Source organism: Hordeum vulgare, chromosome 1H, assembly GCF_904849725.1.
Source record: "Hordeum vulgare subsp. vulgare chromosome 1H, MorexV3_pseudomolecules_assembly, whole genome shotgun sequence".
In the NCBI taxonomy this organism is placed as follows: domain Eukaryota; kingdom Viridiplantae; phylum Streptophyta; class Magnoliopsida; order Poales; family Poaceae; genus Hordeum; species Hordeum vulgare.
This window is the reverse complement of record NC_058518.1, coordinates 402850135-402869604: the sequence shown is the minus strand read 5'-3', so window position 1 is coordinate 402869604 and position 19470 is coordinate 402850135. Positions and strand designations below refer to the sequence as shown.

General features: G+C 42.1%; 1 protein-coding gene and 1 long non-coding RNA gene across 3 annotated transcripts; one reads left to right on the top strand and one right to left on the bottom strand.

The window, feature by feature from the left end:
• The first annotated feature begins 6579 nt into the window (after nt 1–6579).
• LOC123440626 lies at nt 6580–8031 on the top strand. Of its 2 annotated transcripts, none has more exons than XR_006630335.1 (3): nt 6580–6721; nt 7458–7578; nt 7771–8031. It is a non-coding gene; the product is annotated as an uncharacterized LOC123440626 (long non-coding RNA). The 2 variants fall into 2 exon arrangements; XR_006630337.1 differs by lacking the exon at nt 6580–6721 and adding an exon at nt 7256–7348.
• Nucleotides 7124–13090, bottom strand: LOC123440615 (putative E3 ubiquitin-protein ligase LIN-1). The gene is made up of 16 exons (XM_045117183.1): nt 12944–13090; nt 12584–12826; nt 12112–12194; nt 10861–12042; nt 10643–10784; nt 10077–10322; nt 9702–9999; nt 9402–9523; nt 8940–9059; nt 8581–8712; nt 8376–8498; nt 8169–8279; nt 7950–8096; nt 7743–7868; nt 7430–7546; nt 7124–7332 (listed from the first exon to the last, which is right to left on the bottom strand). Exons 1-16 carry the CDS (start codon nt 13085–13087, stop codon nt 7315–7317), a joined length of 3354 nt encoding a protein of 1117 aa, XP_044973118.1. The 5' UTR covers nt 13088–13090; the 3' UTR covers nt 7124–7314.
• Between the last annotated feature and the right edge of the window lie 6380 nt (nt 13091–19470).

Here is a 19470-nt window from a genome sequence, read left to right as displayed (position 1 = left end):
CAATGTCTTCCAACTACAAAATTCTAATTCTAACACAGATTGCAGCATGTAGGATGTAACATGACTAGGCCGATCAAAAATAGTAGCACCGGTAACTGATAAAATTGTCCCCATCTCTAAAAGCTCAACAACACATCTAGAATCTCCTCACATACTACAACATCTCGACTAGAAACCCTAGCAACAACTGGGCACAGGAATCGTGAGATCTAACAAACAAACCCTAGGTGAAACTCTGCGGCAATAGGGACCCATGAAGGGGGTGGCGACTCAAGTGAACACCACTGCACAAAATCAACCAGAAAACTTCTAGACTACCGATTTCCTATCAGATCTTCTCATCCAACGGTCGGAACTAACCGTAAAAGCCATGAAATGGAGGTCATGCTGGCGGGGAGGGAAATGGTGACCATACATGTCGCTCGGGTCATCTTCTTAGTCGTCGTGGCCAAGGATGCTCGTCGTCGACCGATCCTTTGCTTCCTTTGTCGTCCCCGCTGGATCCGGCTCCCCTTCCGCATGGCGATTCAAGATGTGGTAGCGTCGCATGTGTCGCCTCTGTCACCTGGGTCGCGAGAAGGAGGAGATATGCTGGAAGCAATCGAGCTCGAAACAAACCGCCAATGCTGGAAGCAAAAAAACATGTGGGAAAACAGTTGGGGACACGTGGTTGTGATGGATGAGGCCCGTCCGATTTCATGCGATCGGACGGCGCGCGAGGTGCTCGCTTGGGAGGAAATCAGCAGACGGATGTAACGAATAGTTTTCCTTTTCTTTTCTTTTTTAAGGAAAAAATATATACCCCTCTAATGGGTTGATGCTATTTGCCGCTTTGGGCTCATTGTGGTGAGGCGCCGTGTTGGCTACATTGGCGAAGAATAGAGTCAATGCGTTTGCCTACGGGGTGCATACATGTTGGAACTGTTACCAGTGTTGAAAGCTTAAACCCGATTTTCTTCTGTATTTTTATTTATTTTTTCGTTTGAAATTTTATGAGCTTTTTCTATTAGTGTTTAAAAAACATGTTTTTTCAATTTGTGAGTTTTTTTTAACCATGAACAATTTGTAAATCCTTGATTTTTTTTCTCAAATTGCTGAACTAATTTTAAAATTCAAAAGCTTTATAAATTCATATTTTTTTAAAGAATCATGAACTTTTTAAGATCTTATCTTTTGAAAATCGGGTTTCAGTTTTTATTTTCAGAACCAGAAGCTACCTGTTTTTCTAATAGCAGAGAAAGGCTAATGAGAGGGTGAGCGATGAGCCTAGGACTGACCCATGTGTTGCTAGGTGCGAGCACCGGTTCGTATTACGCGCGCTGAAGGCATTGATTAGGAATACTCAAGAATAGGATAATAAATCGCTTAGGGCGAGCAGTAATAGGATAACAAGTCGCTCAGGGGCGAGTAGTAATGGGTCAGAGCGTGAAGTTTTTTTTCACTTTAACAGGCAAGTCGTTGTTTTTTGACCAATTTCTTTCACGCATGTAGCTGTATATACTAGTTTTCTGCTAGTTTTCATTTTTCTTTTTGTTCCATTCATCCATTTTCGTTGGGTTTTTTTCTTGCTGTTTCATTTTAAAAATCACATGTTTTTTCTAAAAAACATGAGCATTTTGCAAATCAATGAACATTATTTAAATGCTTGTGTATTTTAAAAAATTAGTGAAATTCTGAAATTTGTGACCACTATTTTAAATACTATATTCGGCCCAAGCCCACACAAAACACCGCGCGCCACAATTATGCGAGCCCGATCAACTACAAATAAATAACGATGCGCACAAATATGCCACAAGTAATAGGTTGGGACTGGCCCGTGTTTCTTTGGGAAGGAAGAAACCTGAGGCCATTTGCAGTTTCGGCCTCAGGCCACAAATATGCCAGCCAACGACAAATAACAAGCTCCTACCTGCCGCTCTTTGCGGCAGAGAGTCCTCGGACGCATAGTGGGTCGTCCCGATTGGGCCGGTTCAGTTTTTTTCTCTCTCACAAAAATCTGATGATTAACATTTTTCTGTTTTCTGTTTTTTCCTTTTATTATTATTTCCTCTCTTTTTCATTTTTTTATTTGTTTTTTATTTTACTTTTTACGAAAACGAACAAGCGTAGAATTTTCCATCGTTTTTTAAAAACATGAACATTTTTATAAAACCAAAACTAAATTTGAAAGAGCAAACAAATTTTGAAAGCACGAACATTTTTCGAATCTTGATCATAAAATTTAAAATCAAGAATTTGGAAGCGCGAACATTTTTTTAAAGCACAAATATTTTCTGAATCTTGCAAACACAATTTTGAAATAGAGAACAATTTGGAAAAAAAACCGAACAAATTTGAAAGCACAAACATATTTTGAATCTTGAGAACAATTTTGAAAAATCCTAAATTAATTTGGAAGCGTGAATAATTTTTGAAAGCACGAAGATTTTTTTGAATCTTGAGAACAAAATTTTGAAATTGAGAACAATTTTGAAAAGCCCCAAATAAATTTGGAAGTGTGAACAATTTTGAACATTTTTTAAAACAGAGAACAAGTTTGAAAGAACGAACAAATTTTTAAAGCATGACCATTTTTTGAATCTTGAGAACATATTTTGAAACCAAGAACAATTTCGAAAAATCCTGAAAATGTTTTAAATCGCGAACAATTTTTTAAAGCACGAATATTTGTTGGAATCTTGAGAAGATAATTTTAAAATGGAGAACGATTTTGAAAAACCACAAACAAATTTGGAAGGGAGAACAATTTTTAAAACACAAACATTTTTTGAATCTTGAGAATAAATTTTGAAAATGAGAACAATTTCGAAACATCCTAAACAAATTTGGAAGCACAGACAATTTTTAAAGCACTGACATTTTTTGAATCTTGAGAACAAAATTTTGATACGGAGAACAATTTTGAAAAACTCTGAACCAATTTGGAAGCGCGAACAGTTTTTAAAAGCAAGCATATTTTTTGAACTTGGAGGATAAATTTTAAAAAATGCTTAAAAAATTTAGAAGCGCGAACATTTTCTGAAAATCCCAATTTTTTTTTGAAATTATGAATGTCTTTGAAAAAGGAAACTATCTAAAATTTAGAACATTTAAAAAAACAAAAGCATTTTTGTATTTGGAGTTTCCTTTTTAAATATAGAACAGTTTTTTTTAATTCAGAACATTTTTTGAAATAGAAACAGAAAAGAAAAAAAAAGAAACAGACAAGAAAAAAAAATAAGAACGAAAAAAAAAAAAACCGATTCAGGGAACCTTCTAAAAGTTTCCCAAAACAAGAAAAAAACCCGAATAAAACCTCTAAAAGTTTCCTAAACCAAGATCAGCGAAAGACGTTAATGGGTCGGCCCATTAAAATCCCTCGCCTCGCTGCCTTGTGCGTTCGTCCGACGACTCGCCGCAGCGAGCTGCAAATAGGAGATTCCACAATGCCAGCATAAATATGCCACAAGTAATGGGTCAGAACTGGCCTGGGTTTCTTTCTGTACAATCAACGATGACGGTGGGGAGGAAGAAACCTAGGCCATTTACAGTTTAGGGCTCACTGTTGTGAGGGGCAGTGCTGGCAGCTTTGCCACACGAGCCGGCGATTCCGATTTGACACACACTAGGTTAGTAACGGGCCGACCCATATATGTTGGAACTATTACCGGTTTTGTAAGCTTAGAGCTGTATTTTCTTCTGTACTTTTTCCCTACTTTTTCATTTTAAATTTCATGTACCTTTTCATTTTTAATACTGTATTTTTTTTCTTAAATTTGCGAATTTCTTCTAAAATTATTCATGAATTGCAATAATGTTCAGAAATTTAACATTTTCATGGAGTTTAGAAGTATTCATGAATTGTATTTTTTGAAGAACTGTTAAAACCGATTATATTTTTTAAAATATCACATTTTTTAAATTATCCAAGGATTTACAAGAAGGCGTGATTTTTTGGAAAATGTAAGCAAAGCAAATGTCTTAATGATTTTCAATGAGATAAGAAACCATTGCACAAAAAGAAAATACAAAAAAAATCCAAACTACTAGGAGGAAAACACAAAAAAGAAAAAAACTTGAAGTATCAAAAAAAAAATTGCACAGACGTTAAAACCGGGAAACCGAGAAAAAAAAGGGACATGAGAAACCAAAGACGACATTCTTCTCTTGGTGCAGAGCGGACTCAGTAAAAAGAAAGAGAGAAACTTGGTCCGCCAATCTTGTTCAATTTAAACCAGGTGCAATGCAGTCCGAGCTTTACATTACATGCCTCGCGGTCTAGTTCAATTTAAACCAGAAGTTTATATATAGGTGCTTGGGAAGTGCTAGGAGTGAGATATATCAATATGTATGGTAAATAAGCATTTTCATTATGTTTGAGCACATGAACATAATACACTAACCACCGCTCGAACGACAATTTGTGTAGTCTGTTCGCATTAGCGCTCGAGTGCATCCGAACCTAATTACTTGTGGTTTTATTTCTTGATGATACTAGTTGATACTCCCTCCGGTCCTTTTTAGTTTGCATATAAGTTTCAATTTTGCTAGAACTCATCTAGCTGAGTTTTAGTTCTGTCTCATTCACCTTTATAGCCATTGGATGTGATACTTTAGGATACATATGTGCTGATGTGATAGTATCTATTTTTATTTTTTTATGTAAACGAGACCAAATTATATCTCATCTAGATGAGTACTAGGCACTCCTAATCATAATTGCTTCATCGTGAAAAATATATCAGAATAGCTAATTGGATTGCGAAACTCGATTCAGTTTGTAAACAGTGAACCCACAATAATCAAATAATATTTTCTTAGTTTTTAGGAACCAGTCACACCGTGCCTTTGTATTGGATCGCCTATATGTATCAATGAAGACACAAATATGGGTTAATAAAAACTCAGAAGCTTATTTGACATTTGCATATTTTTGTTTCGTATTAGACTTTATTGCCTTAGCAGGCAACTAACACTCTACTAATTCAATCCGTGCCAAATAATATTACCACATTCTTTTATGACGAAAATAACCCTGAATAATCTTATTTGGATTTGTCTTTAAAAAGCTAACTGAAAATAATAATTGTTCTAAACCCCTAAAAACGAGGCTATAATTACAAGTACAATTCTTATATATAAAATAAATCATGAAAATCATATCTAAGGTCCATGCTATCCTAGAACAACATGTAAACCAAAACCAATTTTTTGGGCGGAATTAAATAATTGTTGTTATCATTTTTACAATAGAAAAATTGAAATACTTATATGCATGTATTTTCATCAAAAAGTACATGAATGTATTTTATTTCCTCTGCACATAACAACCGTCTAGGTCAACATGGAGGAATGTAGCATTTCCTATGCGATTAGAAGAAGTTATCAAAAAACAGACCAGGCACCACGCATGGACCTGTACACGCGCACCACACATAGAAGACCAGGAACCACGCATGGACCTGTACACGCGCACCACACATAGAAGACCAGGAACCACGCATGGACCTGTACACGCGCACCACACATAGAAGACCAGGAACCACGCATGGACCTGTACACGCGCACCACACATAGATTCACGCAAGCGTGTCTATTTTAGACACGAGAAGAGCTGTGTAGCTTTTTTCCTTGCATCAAAAGAAAACACAAAATCAAGTGAGACTAGAAAATAAATATGTTCTTGTAGGTTTGAAAAACAATTCCTGCTGTTTTTCTGGAAGTGTTCGCACATTTTCGAAAAAAATAGAGCATAAAATAAATAAAAAAATGAAACAAAGAAGAAGAGAAGAAAATAAATAAAATAAAATTAGAAACAAAAAACAAAAAAGGTAAAATAAAAAACACAAAAAGGAAAAGAGAAATGAAATCGGAAAAGAACGGTAAAACCGGCCCAGCCCACCAGTGGGGTACAAGAATTAGCTTTTTGGGGGCAGCACGTAGGGTTGGGCGTTCGGTTTATATGGTTAATATGATTCGGTTTATTCGGTTCTATATAATTTTGGTTTTGAAGGAATAGAAACCAAAATAATCATTCAAAATTTAGAAACCGAACAATATTAACCATAATATATCGGTTCGGTTTGTTTGGTTAACCGAAAAAACCAAAATTCATGCACTTGTCAATATAAGTGTAATGACTCGAGAGCATTGATTTGGATTGTATAATATGTAAAAAGATAATCACAAGTTTTAGCAACCTTAATATCGTTCTATGGTTTATTCTGTCAAGCAAACTAGTAACCATAATTAAGTAGAAAAGCACATGAAATGTGAAATGTATTATGTGCGGACAAATGTTTGATTCCTCCATACTGTTGCACTTTCGGAAACAAGGTATTACATGGAGTATCCCACATATCAGTTTGCTCGGTCTATTCGGTTTCTCGGCATAAAAAACCGAACAAAAACAAAACACCGAACAACCTTAAAATTTCCCACCGAACCAAAAATCAAACCACCAAATAAACCGACAAATCGGTTAATACGGTCCGGTTCGGTTTGGTTTTTTGGTTTTCAGTTTTATAGTGCCCACCCCTAGCAGCGCGTGCGGACTCCATTCAAATGGTGCATATTTTCTCCGGAAGCTTCTAGTGGAGGCCTGGACGGAAGGCGCGAAGCCAAGAAAAGTTTCTCCAGGAGCACACCCGCAGGGTGTTCGTCGGAATGCCTCAGCGGGCATGCCATCGGCACAGTAGCACTGGCGGGCTTTGTCATTTTGCTTCGGATTCCGCATCAGGTGCACCCGTATTCCGCTTGATCCTTATCAGCATTGTCTGTCGATCTGCTGCAAATTGCGTTGTTTTTGACGTTTATCATGCGCTGTTTTCACGTGATAGCTGGAATGCTGGCGGCCATAATGAGCTTTGATTCTGCACTCCTCTGGCTTTCTGCCTAAATGCCCGATTTCAGTTTCACCACGCTAATGCGAATTTATGGAAGTTGCTACCCGTGAGACAGTGTCAAGTATTAACACACACCGACACACAATCCTTTTTTTTAACCGTGAACACATGCACGTTATCCTCTCAAAGAAGAAATATACTCCCTCGGTACCCGAATATAGGTTGCTGGAGTAGCTAAACTTTAGCTATACCTATATTCCGGTACAGAGGGAGTACTCACAAGATGACTATTTACATTGTGAATGTACGACCGTACTAGTCACTGCGAAGCAGGAACACATTATCTCCGGTGCCGTGTCCTCTGGAGGGGTGCCTTGTACAACAAAGGGGGTATCATTTCCTTATTTTCCTTGTGTTTCTGTACACGCTCTGCATTTACAAAGTTGATGATCCATGTTCTGTGCCCTTCTCTCCTCTTTTGCGCTCTTCACAGAGGGATCCATGCCTGTAATAACAACATGGTGCGTTTTTTCTTGGTGTAAATGCTATACGAACATAAATGACACCTTACCAATATTCATGGTACGGTACCGAGTACTGACCTTGATTAACCCAGTTTCAGTTCCACAGAAAATGGTGTCGTTTGCGGTGAAGATGCTCGTTATCTTGCTCCCTGCGGGCAGCCTTCCAACTTTCTGCTGCTTCTCTCTCAACCATATCTGTCGATATCAATAGGCAGAAGCATAATCAGGTTGGCAAGTTCTCTAATTTTGTAATTAAGACATCAGAGTGAAAGAGGTGTACTAGTATGGCATGACACATATTGATATATAGATTAGTGTAACCAAAATAATGATGATAATCATAATAGTAATAACTTTCTTCATCTAAAAACACTAATAATAAACATATTACCTGAATGACACTTGGGCTTTTATTGCAGGTCAAGTAGATGAAGTCCTCCACCACTGCCATTGCCTCTAGATTTGTTCCCTTTGGTATTGGCATTGTCATCGTGGGCTTGCATCGCCTTTTCCAGTCCTGTTTTCAATGTAGTACCATGTTTAGCATTTTCTTCTTCGTGTGATGGCTGATGGTTTTGAGAGGTCAACTGAGTATTACCTTCATGGCAGATCCTTCCACTTGAGAACCAGCACAGTACATCCAATCTTTATATACTACTATGGAGCTAATTGGTTGCTTACTGATTCTCCAGCTTCTTGTAGGCGCTCTTATCTCAATCTTCGATTCTACTGATATATCTAATTCCTGATAACATATTTTGCGGTTCAGATACCATGTTGTTAGATGCTATTACCATCATCGACTAGCAAAACTAACCTGTATACTCAAGTCTCCGCAGCCGAGGTAAGCTTTGCCCTGAGAAAGAGCCAGGGATTTCACATGCTTGTTCTTGTAAAATGTTTGGGTGCTTCTTGCTGAACAAGAAAACTGTGGAAGTAAAAGGAATGCAAAGTAAAAACATTGTTATTGCTATACATCCCATCCGGTGAGATAATTCCTGGAGCATAGGAAGCAAATGTGCACCTTCAGAACGTTTTTATGTGTAAGTACTATAATTTTGTCGCCGTAAATATCAAACTTCTGTACAGCCTCTTTTATTTGAAATACCTCAACACATTCAAGCTTGCGCTGTGCCATTTTCCATACCTGATTATTTTACCGAAACAAAGGAGCATATTAGTTAATAATTTGTGATTACTTTTCCTTTATGGTTGATTGCAGTTCCTACCCGAATAGATTTATCAGCTGATCCGCTCAAGAGATTTTGTCCAGTTTCTGATAGTGCGAAACACGTCACTGCTTTCTTGTGCTCTTTAACCTCCCTGATGATTACTGCTCTCTGGCCTTTTATATCCCATGCCTGTATAGGAATACCAGAGTATTAGGAATTTTAGTAAATAAAAATATTACACTGTTACTCTCGTTTTAATAAATGGTTTTTCGGGGGAAAACATAGATTATTTCCTAATTACCAATTAACTATTTCCATGCTAATATGTGTGTGCTGATTTAGTATTAAGGCAAATATGTGTTCTACTGTTGACTTATGAGTTGGAAGGTTTACTGAGATATGGAACATATCATTACCCTGATGGTGCCATTGAAGTAACCAACAAAGAGCTGCCCTTTAAAGAATGTTATAGCAGTTGCTGCTCCATTGCCAGGTTGGCCAATCTCTAGGATTTGCGTATGTACACATGATACACGCTGCACTGACAACTTAAGACAATTAGATTTCATGTAAAGTAAAGCTTTGAAAGGAGAACTAGAGTCGTATAATTCTTATTACATTTACACTAGCGCTTCTGGAAAATCCTAAAGCACATCATTCTTTAGATTAGAAGGGACAAAAGGACCACACTACAATTCTAAAGATACATAGATGTCCATTTTAATATTGTCGCCCTCTCTTATTTAAGATAGTATAATTTACCTTCATTGTAAGTTAAAGACGAATATGGATCATCAAGTTTTTGCTCACAGGTCTGATTCAGAAAGGAAGGGAAGGGAAAAATAAATAGAACATGACTTAATTTTAACAGTACTCACTGGTTTCCTAGGGAGGTAGTAATCTGTAACTTGAAGTAACTCCTCAGCCATCCATGTGAATGATGAAAGCCTCCTAAGGGATTCTCGCGAACCCTCTGACAAGCTCATCAACTTTTGCTTCCCTGAAGTTAGGGAAACAGATCACTTTTTAGGAACATATTACTTTGACTATTGTTGTGTTACAAACTTAGGCTAGTTGATCTCTACGTTTGAAATCAACATAATACACAATATACTAGGTAGTCAATACTAAACCATTCAACTTTAAGTCTACAAATAGGTATAAGAAACTCTCCTTACCTTTTCCAGAGGTGTAGTTATATACACACATGCACGCTAGAACCCTTTCATCAAGCTCACATCCCGGATGAAGGTGGTGCACTATGTCAAGCAATAAGATCTCACAAGCATAATATCTTATATCATTTTCACCAAGGGAAGCCAGCTCACTTGCAAGCCATGCGGCGCATACTAGGCAGTCGTGTGAGGTTCCCTTCACCTTGCTTTGCAATCCTTTGGCTAACATACTGATAAATGGTACTCCTATTCCAATAATTGCTCGTGCAAATTTGTTGCTCCATGAGCTTATTTCTGTATCCTGCATCATATTTTACCCGTCAATTAAAACTAGTTTCTGTTATGCTAGCAAAATGAATGAATATTTTTGTACTAGACCTGAAGGCAAGTATCCTGCCAGTCGATGTTTCTGATCATATTTCTATGAGATTTTGAGGTGAGACCTGCTTTCTTTGATAGCCATGCAGCAGTATAGGATTCTCCTGACCAGGAATAAGTCCCTCCAAGATTTGACAGAAAGGATGCTGCTAGTGCTTGCGCGGTGAAATTTTCTTGAGATGATAGAGATTCCAGTAGGACCTCCACTGCTTCGTCTTTGAAGACACTCCTTCCATTTGGGTTTTCCTGCAAAAACAGGAAAATAAACAGTCATTTCTTGTAAGGCCACTGCAGTGCCGTGGCTGTTTAAATACATATTTAGGGTAAAACCTATGTTACTTTTGGAATCAAGGGCAGGAACTCTGCCTCATTTCACTAATAATAGAAAAAAGAGAATACAAACGCCAACCTAATCTGGGAGACGGCACCAGTTAAAAATGGTGGGAACAATGCATTGTGACTCTTAAAGTTCATTCAAGCTAGTATGCAGCATATCATCTGTTGTTTCTATGGACCAAAAGGAAAATGGTTATTCAAATCAGGAGTATCTGGGATAGTAGGGATACCAGCATATCCAATTGAAGGAGAAGATTAGCCGCTAAAACCCGTTGCTCAGGTTCAGTTTGATGGAGGCAGGCCACCAATGTATGCATAATGGCAATGCCTCCTAGCTGCCGTATTTTTTGTAGCAAAGAAATTGCAGAGGACCTGAAGGTTGACACAATTGGGCAAGTTATTATGGTAAAGATTTAACAATTGAGCCTTATCAGGGTGTGGATCATACCGAGGAATCTGAAGAATCTCATGGAAGTATTCAAGTGCAGCAAACTTGACGTGCTGCTCTTTCCTTCTGAGAAGGTGAAGGAAAGGTTCCACTGGAGTAGCCTGCGATAGAAACTTCTTGCAGTTTCCGCTAAGTCGCACACACCTGACGAGAATAGCTGCCAGGGCCACGCCTTCTTCCAAGTTGTTGTTCTTTGCAACATCAACAAGCTTAGAGAGAATAGGAGGAGAGCTGATTGTGGCCAAGTGAACATTATTCGTTACATAGTCGAATGCTGTCACTAAGATCTCAATGAGTGCTATCGATGCGGATGTTGGCGTCAGTGGAAGCAATGTAGGCCATTTTTGGGTGGCGGTGTTACAGGCCACATGTAGAAGTGAAGGTAACAGCTCCAAGTTTTTGATCTCTGAAGGTGAAGGATCCAACAAATATATCAGAATGACCGCTTCATGCACATCTCTCTTCAACACAGTGGCTAAATTGGATAAATAGAAGTCTTTCCTCTTGATGTCTCTCATTACATTCCTATCTTCAGATATCATAAGCACTAGAACATAGACTGATGCTCTGATAACCTTGTCCTTTTTGTCTGTTGAAATGCTATCAAACAGTTGTTCAAGGATGTCTTGCCTTACTGACGGTTTGTGCCTCACTTCAGATGTATGGCTCAGCAGCTGCCATATAGTTGTGACTTCTGAGCTGGCATCCAGGCAACTTTCTAGCCCGTCTGAAACCAATAGTTTTGATACCGCCTTCTCGAATCTTTCAAGAAAATCAACCTGACTGTTGTTCCCGCGGCGCGAGCTAGCATCGCTCCAGTCATCACTGTTTGAGAAAGCCTTGAATTTCCTACTCATGCTTCCTCGAGACACCAGGTCGGATAGAGCACTTCTCTTGATGAATTTGGTTGAGAAGTTGCTGAAGCACCTGAGGTCATGCCTGGGTGTGCATTGTGGAGAAATATCATCCTTGTTATAATAGTTGGACACGGCGTATGAGTCTGCATTGTGCAGATCGAAGACTGAATTTGACAGATTGTTCAGTGCGCCTTGTGATCTGCTTAATTGTAGGTTGTTTGGTTGCATCTCAGTGTCTTCGACAATGTAAAGTGGAGATTCAGGAGCATATATCATTGCATTCTCAGGAGAAGTGCACCATGCTAGACTCTTCTCGTGGCATGATCTGATCGACATAAGAATTCGTTAGGACAGCAGTACTCGGCAGTATAACAGACGAAGTCGAATGCAGTACCTTTCATGGAGTTTACTTGGCACGAATTCTGCATCAACGGGCATAATCTTTGCTGACCTCCCTTTGTCATGTACAGCCGCCTGCTTCAGATGAATTTAATGGCATTAAACTCTAAGGGCTGCTCCAGCATATCCGAAAATATGCAATTAAGGTACAAATTCTGTTACCCCACATACTAACATCACAAATTTGCATGAAAGCATTTCACCAAATTTTGCTAGATAACAGTCATTCTATTTTTAGTACTTTCGATGTCTTAACATCCTGGTCTCCTTAGGCCTTTTTAGTCATTCACAGGCTAAATATTGGACAATACTATTCAGATAACGCTGAGTATGAAATCACACTTCAGATAGCTGTTCTTTTGACAATGATCTGAAACCACAGTGCTTGTTCAAGGAGAAAAAATGCGAACATAAAACTATCTAGGCCATTATAATTTGCAACACGTGGTAGGATCGGCATGTCTTACCTCGCCGTCGCTTGCTTCGCTAGAGTCAATATGCGAGTAGAATGAAAGCGGCGAGTCGGACTGGGCCTCCTCAAGCATCTCATGGAGGCACCTGCTGTCAGAGCTCCCCTTGGCATCTTCCTGAAACTCCTGATCGGCGCAGCTGAGAAAATCCTTCAGCTCGGCGAAGCCACCATGACCGCCGAAGTTGGAGACGGAGGCCGCGCTCCTCTCCTCATGCCCGATCCATTGGGCTGTCGTCTCCTGCAGAAATGTCAAGTCCACCACTTCAGCTCCAAAATGCAGGTCACTCCCCAACTCATCTGCACATTCCCTGAACTGCATTACACAGAGGCATGTGTGCTGAAGTACATCACTTGCCTCAGAGGCACTTCTCCATCTTGGAATCACAGAGCCCGCGGATTTCCCCAGCTGAAAGCACCTGTCCATGGATGTATGTGTGTTACTGCTATGGAGTATATAGAGAACAGAAGCTGTTCTGAAGCACATATATATATCAGTCATCAGTGTAGTGTAGCACCACTGAAGATGATGTCTCTAGAATAGATGGTGTTAAGTTTTGTAGGCATGCGGCTGGTGTGGGTCAGGACGGTTTAGTGTGCATGCTTGTCTCAAGCTGCTAGTGGAGAATCTTTGCTTTGCTTCAGAAACTCGTCAGGGATTTTGGAGATGGCATGCCGGTAAAAAAGGTGTGTCAGTCAGGTTCCTTTTTAGAATCCCTTTTGCTAAAAGGATTAAGCCCTGTGCTGATCTCTCCCTCCTTTTTCCCTTTTTGCCACATCACAGGGACATGCTAGAGAAAGTGCAAACCTGTGCCCATGACCTACACATTGTGCTCTACAGCATCGAGAAGGAGAGAAAAGATTGGGCAAAGGGAATGTGGAAGGCAGCTCCCAATCATATCTTTCAGAAATCACTAGTTGGTTCTGTTTGAGTTCCACATGGAACAACTCAAGGCCTCTTTGGTTCGTAGGATTCTACCGCAACAAAGAAAAACGTAGAATTGAAATCCTATCAAAGTGGAAAACACCTGCAATCGCCACCAATGATCTTTAATACTACTACGCCGCAAGAAAACAGAGAAATTGTTGAAGAGATTTGCTTTGGTGGAAACTTTCCTTCGATACAGAGTTCATATTGAATCCTTAGGGAAAATTCCTAAGGATTCAATTATCTTCCTGCGAACCAAATAACCTCCACCATGAAAGAGAGAAAACAACTTACGATTCAAATCCTGCAAAAATTCTACTATAAAATCCGTTTGAGTCAAAGATCGAGTACAAATTCCAAACGAACTTGGAGCTAAGGTGGGCACTGAAGAGAATTATGTCCATGACCCATGATTAGAACCTCATAGAATTGTGAACGTGGTGTTTCATCCTTGGCCACTCTCAACAAAATACTGGCATAATAAAATGATCAGAGGTTCCACTTCATAAGTTCATATTTGAAAGAAGAATCTTCAGCTGGGAAGGAAATTGGCAAGAGAAGAAAAGAAAAGAGAAAAAGTGAGAGAGACACTGGACAAAACTGCAGCAGCGAAATCTTTTCCATGGCACCACATCACGACCCTATCATGAAAAGCTCCCCCCTTCACTTTCCAGCCCCCTCGTCAGCATGATGCGTGCACAGTACGATGTACGCCGTATACGTGTGTGCACGTACAGTACATTTAATCAGTTATACTGTCCGGCTACTGGTATTGTGCATATACGCACTGTGAACGTACGGCTTGCATGCGAGCACCGTTATAACTGTCTGACGGTAAAAGAAAATGGTTTCCCGCGTTCGCGACGGCTCACTCACCCGCCATTGTCGGCCGAGGCGGCGCCGGCGGCGTCGGGCGCGGCGGCCACGACCCTGTAGTACATGAGCCAGTCCTTGTACCGCCTGGCTGCCCGGCGCGCCGCGTCCTCCTGGCTGGCGCCGGCGCGCGCGAGGACGGCCTCGTCGAACAGCCCGTCCCAGAGCGCGCGGGGCGCGAGGCCGAGGCCGCCGGCGGCGGCCAGCGCGGCGGGGGAGACGAGGACGGCCTGCAGGAAGTGCGCGGCCATCTGCCACGCGTCCCCCTGCGCCGCCCGCACGAGGGCGAGGTAGAAGTAGGCGCACGCGGCGACGGCCCGGTTGTCCCGCCCCGACGTCCGCCCGTCCTCCGGCAGCAGCGCGGGCGCCTGCAGCGCCGCCTCGACGTCGCGGAGGAGCCCCGCGTCCCCCGCGGCGGACGGGAACGAGTCGACGGCGCCCCGGAGCGCCGCGAGGACGGCGTCGTCCTCCTCGTCGGCCGAGGAGGCGCGGTGCGGGGAAGGAGGCGCCGCGAGCAGCGCGGCGCACCGGCGGCGCGTGGCGAGGAGGCCGGCCGGGTCGGCGAGGAGCGCGGCGAGGTGGTGGCCGAGGAAGGAGATGAGGGAGCAGATGGAGGCGTGCGGCGGGAATGCCGTCGCCGTCATCGTCGGCGCTCTGTGTATGTATGTAAGTAACTCCGGCTCCTCCGCCGGCGGGAGTGGTTCTCGGGTAGATAAGCGGTAGCGGTTGCATGCGCGAGAGCGAAGCACTTGGCGCGCACGGGCAACGTTGGTAGGTACGCGAGGAGCCAGGCAAACTGGTCCTTGCTTGATGTGGAGATGGGCGTGGTGGGATTACAGGGGGAAGGGAATAGATTTGGTTTTTGCGGTTAAATGAAGGGGAAACTTTTCCATTCACAAATGGATGCGTCTCACTCTCAGATGGGAAGGAGTAAATAATGAATGACTTTGGTTGGGTAGATTAGATCGATACTTTCTTCTTCTGGGTCGGAGAGGTGCGGCCTACACGTCTCTGCTACACCATTGGGAGGATGGATGGATGGATAGAGACGAACCAACTCTGCTGGACTGGTACGGTATCACGAGTGCTCCACCTCAAACGATTTAAAAAGTGTAGCAAGTTAGAGCAACTCTAGCAGACTCCGCATTTCGTCGATTCATAAAACGTGTTTGCAGTTCGCGCAAAACAGTTTTTACGGGCTGGCACAGATGCAAACCCAAACGGATTCGTAAAAGGAATATTCGCGGAATATATTTTTTTACGAATCGGCTTTGCGGAGTCTGCACTTTGCGCCCCTCCATCCCGCATATCATCAGCCCGTAAATATCAAATACAACATAATTCAACAATAGAAACAAACTGAATTATTCGAATCAAACATAATACAATAATCATCCGCATTACAAATAACTATTCAAATAACCGTAGCAAACTTAAATAGTGCAATGCAAAACTTGTCATGAATACAAAAATAAGTCATTGTCCAGCCCTTTGTCAATGGTGCTCAATGAGATCTTTCTGAAGTTGAAAGTGGGTGTCTGCATTTTCAATCTCCTTGTATGTCTGAAGAAAAGCTCTAATGCGGTTTGGTTCTCTAACTGGTTTGACACGGCTACCCACATTGTCGTAAAATAATTCTAAGTTCAATCCTCTTTCATCTTCAAAAATCATATTATGCAGGATAACACAGCATGTCATGATGTTTTTCAAAGTTTTCTTATCCCAAAAACGAGCAGGACCACAGACAATGGCAAACCTAGATTGCAAAACATCGAATGCTCTTTCAATGTCTTTGCGGGTTGCCTCTTGCACCCTTGCAAATTCACATTATTTTTTGTTTTGGGTTTACCAAGGAGGGTATATACCATCTGCAAGATAGTATCCCTTTGTGTATTCATGCCCATTGATAGTGTAGTTGCAAGCAAGAGCATCACCACTAGAAGCCTAGCAAACAAATGAGACTGTTGCAACACATTGATATCATTGAGAGTGTCCGGCATACCAAAAAGCAATGCCAAATCCATAAATCCTCGGATGCTACGGCCTCTAGCACAATTGTTGCATCACGAGACTTGCCACAATACATTCCTTGCCCAGCCTTGGGGCAATTTTTCCAATTCCAATGCATACAACCAATCCTACCTAGCATGCCAGGTCAACCTCCCCTCTCATTAGATGCCATCAATTTCTTTGTGTCATCTTCATTGGGTGCCCGAAGATACTCAGGACCGAAGACACAGATGATCACTTTCGCAAATCTACGCACAGACTCAGTTGTGTTATCTTCACCAATGCGAAGATACTCATCGGCATAGTCAGCCGGAACGTCATATGCAATCACCTGCATAGTTGCGGAGATTTTTTGATATGCACTAAATCCCTTTAAGCCAGAGCATTCCTTCTTTGAGTAAAATACCGGAAATTTGCCTCTCAAGCTTGAACAAGTTTCACAAAGAGGGATCGGCGCATTCGGTACCTTCTCCGGAAGAGGTGCGGAGGATATGTAGGATTCTCCGCGAAATAGTCTTGCATCAACATCTCGTTCCCAAGATGGCGATTCCGAGGAATGCACAAACGCCCGACAGTCGATCCTCGCCTCCTCTTTCGGTGCTCGTCTTCATGCTCCTTCACGGCAAGCGCCATGACTAATGTTTGCTGCCGAAAGTTCGCAAGCATGGTCTCAACATCCGAGTCGTCCGAATTGGACGAATCGGATACTAAGAACTTCTCACAAGGGGTCAACTCCATCTACACGCACACCGACGCGTCAATCTACTACACAGCTCGCAAAAATCACAAAAAAAGGGACTAACCGGTGGCGGGTGATCCCGGGCGGCGACGAGGGGGTGCGCTCGACGGTGGTCGATCCCCGACGGGGGCGGCGACGGGGGGCGGCTCTTCTCGCCGGATCCGGAGGGGCGGTGCAGCGGCTCAGCGCGGGAGGGTGTGGGGCGGCCACGGGGCGCGATTACGCCTACAGATATGGCTGGAATCGCCGGCGGCGGGCGGGCGGCGGCGGAAGGAGGGGGAAAAGAGCGCTGGCTGAAATGTCCCTCCCACCAACTGCTTCTCTGTGATGCAGGACACCGCAGCCGCGAGGGGGAAACCCGCGTTTTTCCGGGTTGAGGTCGGGAATTTGTCGCGCCCCCAAAAAATTTTGCGGGCCGGGGCGAGATGCGGGGTTTGGTTGGGCAGGCTTTCCGGCCCGTACCCGCATTTTGACGGTTATTTTGCGGATCGGGGGCGGATGCGGGGTGTGCTAGCACTAGTGGGGACGGGGCCTTTAGCCCTGGCCCGTAAGGGGCTTTAGTCCCGGTTCACCAACCGGGACTAAAGGCCTTAACCTTTAGTCTCGGCCCTGTTACAAGCCGGGACTAAAGGTGCTCCACGTGGGCGCCTCGTAGCGCCCCAGGGGCAGGACCTTTAGTCCCGGTTCGTTACAAGGGCCGGGACTAAAGAGTTTCAGATTTTGCTTATTTTTGGGTTTTTTTGAATGAAATTATTTTTGGGTTTTAGGGTTTTAGGGTTTAGGTGTTCGGGAGATTAACGTGATGCCTCGTTTGGTGTTCGGGAATTAGTTTTCATATAATTTAAATAGAAATAATTATGCATATATATATATATATAAGATTAACTTATCTTACAAGCGAGCATATATATACAATTATATGGAGATCTGAATTATCGGGACTAGAGCCCGTCTATTCGATTACATGAAGGAACATCAGTAATGGCCCCTAGCTACACTAAATCGTCCTTTGTCATCTATAGCTTCCGTCCTCAGAAAGGTCGCAAGCTCCTCTGCAACAGCAATCGCGCGTTGCTCTGGTAGGACCTTCGTCCTCATGGTCGTGTACTATATAAGAAGAGGAGATGAATATGAATATCAATCATGATAACAAAGAATGACGGGTAAAAATAGAGGTGTGAATGTTCATTGCTTACGTCGAATCTGTGATCCTTGTGCTCAGAGGTAAACGTGCGAATGGTCTCGCAAACATAGTATCCACATAGATGCGTTCCCCGTGGCTGCTGGTCGCACTTTACGAGAATAGAATATATATAATCAAAATAATAATCTAGCATCATAAATGTATTGAAAATAGAAGTATATCATACTACTACTTACCTGAGCCGCTCTAAAGGTCAGCTTCTCAGGAAAGTTACCGGGAGTCACGCACTTGAACCGCTTCCAAACCCTGCCCGACAAGGATAATGATTTGCTAAGTTTTTCATTAATTGATATATCAAAAAATCATCGAAAGAGACCGATAGAGCGCAAGAATGATTGAAATTACCCTTGGAGCATGTCATGCAGGCTTTGGAACTGTTCCAAGGGTCTCGATAATGGGTCGAAGGCATCAACTCTTCCCTTATCAATTTGAATGTCCAACAGAATCCATTGAAAGCTGCACATGTATATATATGTGTGTGTGTCAGTAACTTATCAATTACACTTATAAGTGAATGGACACAACAGAGTAAAGACCCTCACGTGAAGTTGTATGGAAACAATATGTGGTCACAGAAATTTTGATCTGTTAGAAACCTTAGAAGGTTTTCCTCCGTCTCCTTGGGTTTATCAGTTAGCGTCACTATATGTATTTTATCTGGGTCAATAAACCCAATATTTAGGATGCTCTTACTTTTACAATCCAGAATCTTCATTCTGCATAATAGAGTACAAGTTATATATAGACAATGAATTGAAATAACTAAACAAGTTATATGTAGACAACGAATTGAAAAACTTACAGACAATAGCAACTCATAAGCGATTTGTCGAGGGCGTCGCCATTGTACATCTGGAAGAGTTCATCAAAGTCGATATGGATTTCTTCGGGGCGGCCGTAGTACTCCCGTGGGACACTCAACACGATCATCATTCTCCCATTCTTTGATTCACTTAAGTACTATGTATGCAAGTAACGCATATTTGTTGGGAGATCATCTTTGCTGACCAAAGACTCTCCCATGACAAAATGTGGCTTAGGGGCTACCACAGCCTTGGGTAACCTGTCGTCTTGGGAAGCCAGAGCATCTTCAACCGAGACACCCCATTGAGCCACCCAGTCCTTTGCTAT

Excerpts from the sequence above, each read along its gene's own strand:
- LOC123440615 (XM_045117183.1), bottom strand. The coding sequence starts at position 13,087 with ATGACTGATATATATATGTGCTTCAGAACAGCTTCTGTTCTCTATATA. Across the intron at positions 10,785-10,860 it reads GAGATTCTTCAGATTCCTCG|GTCCTCTGCAATTTCTTTGC; the intron begins GTATGATCCACA and ends GTCAACCTTCAG. Across the intron at positions 8,713-8,939 it reads ACTTCAATGGCACCATCAGG|GCATGGGATATAAAAGGCCA; the intron begins GTAATGATATGT and ends ATTCCTATACAG.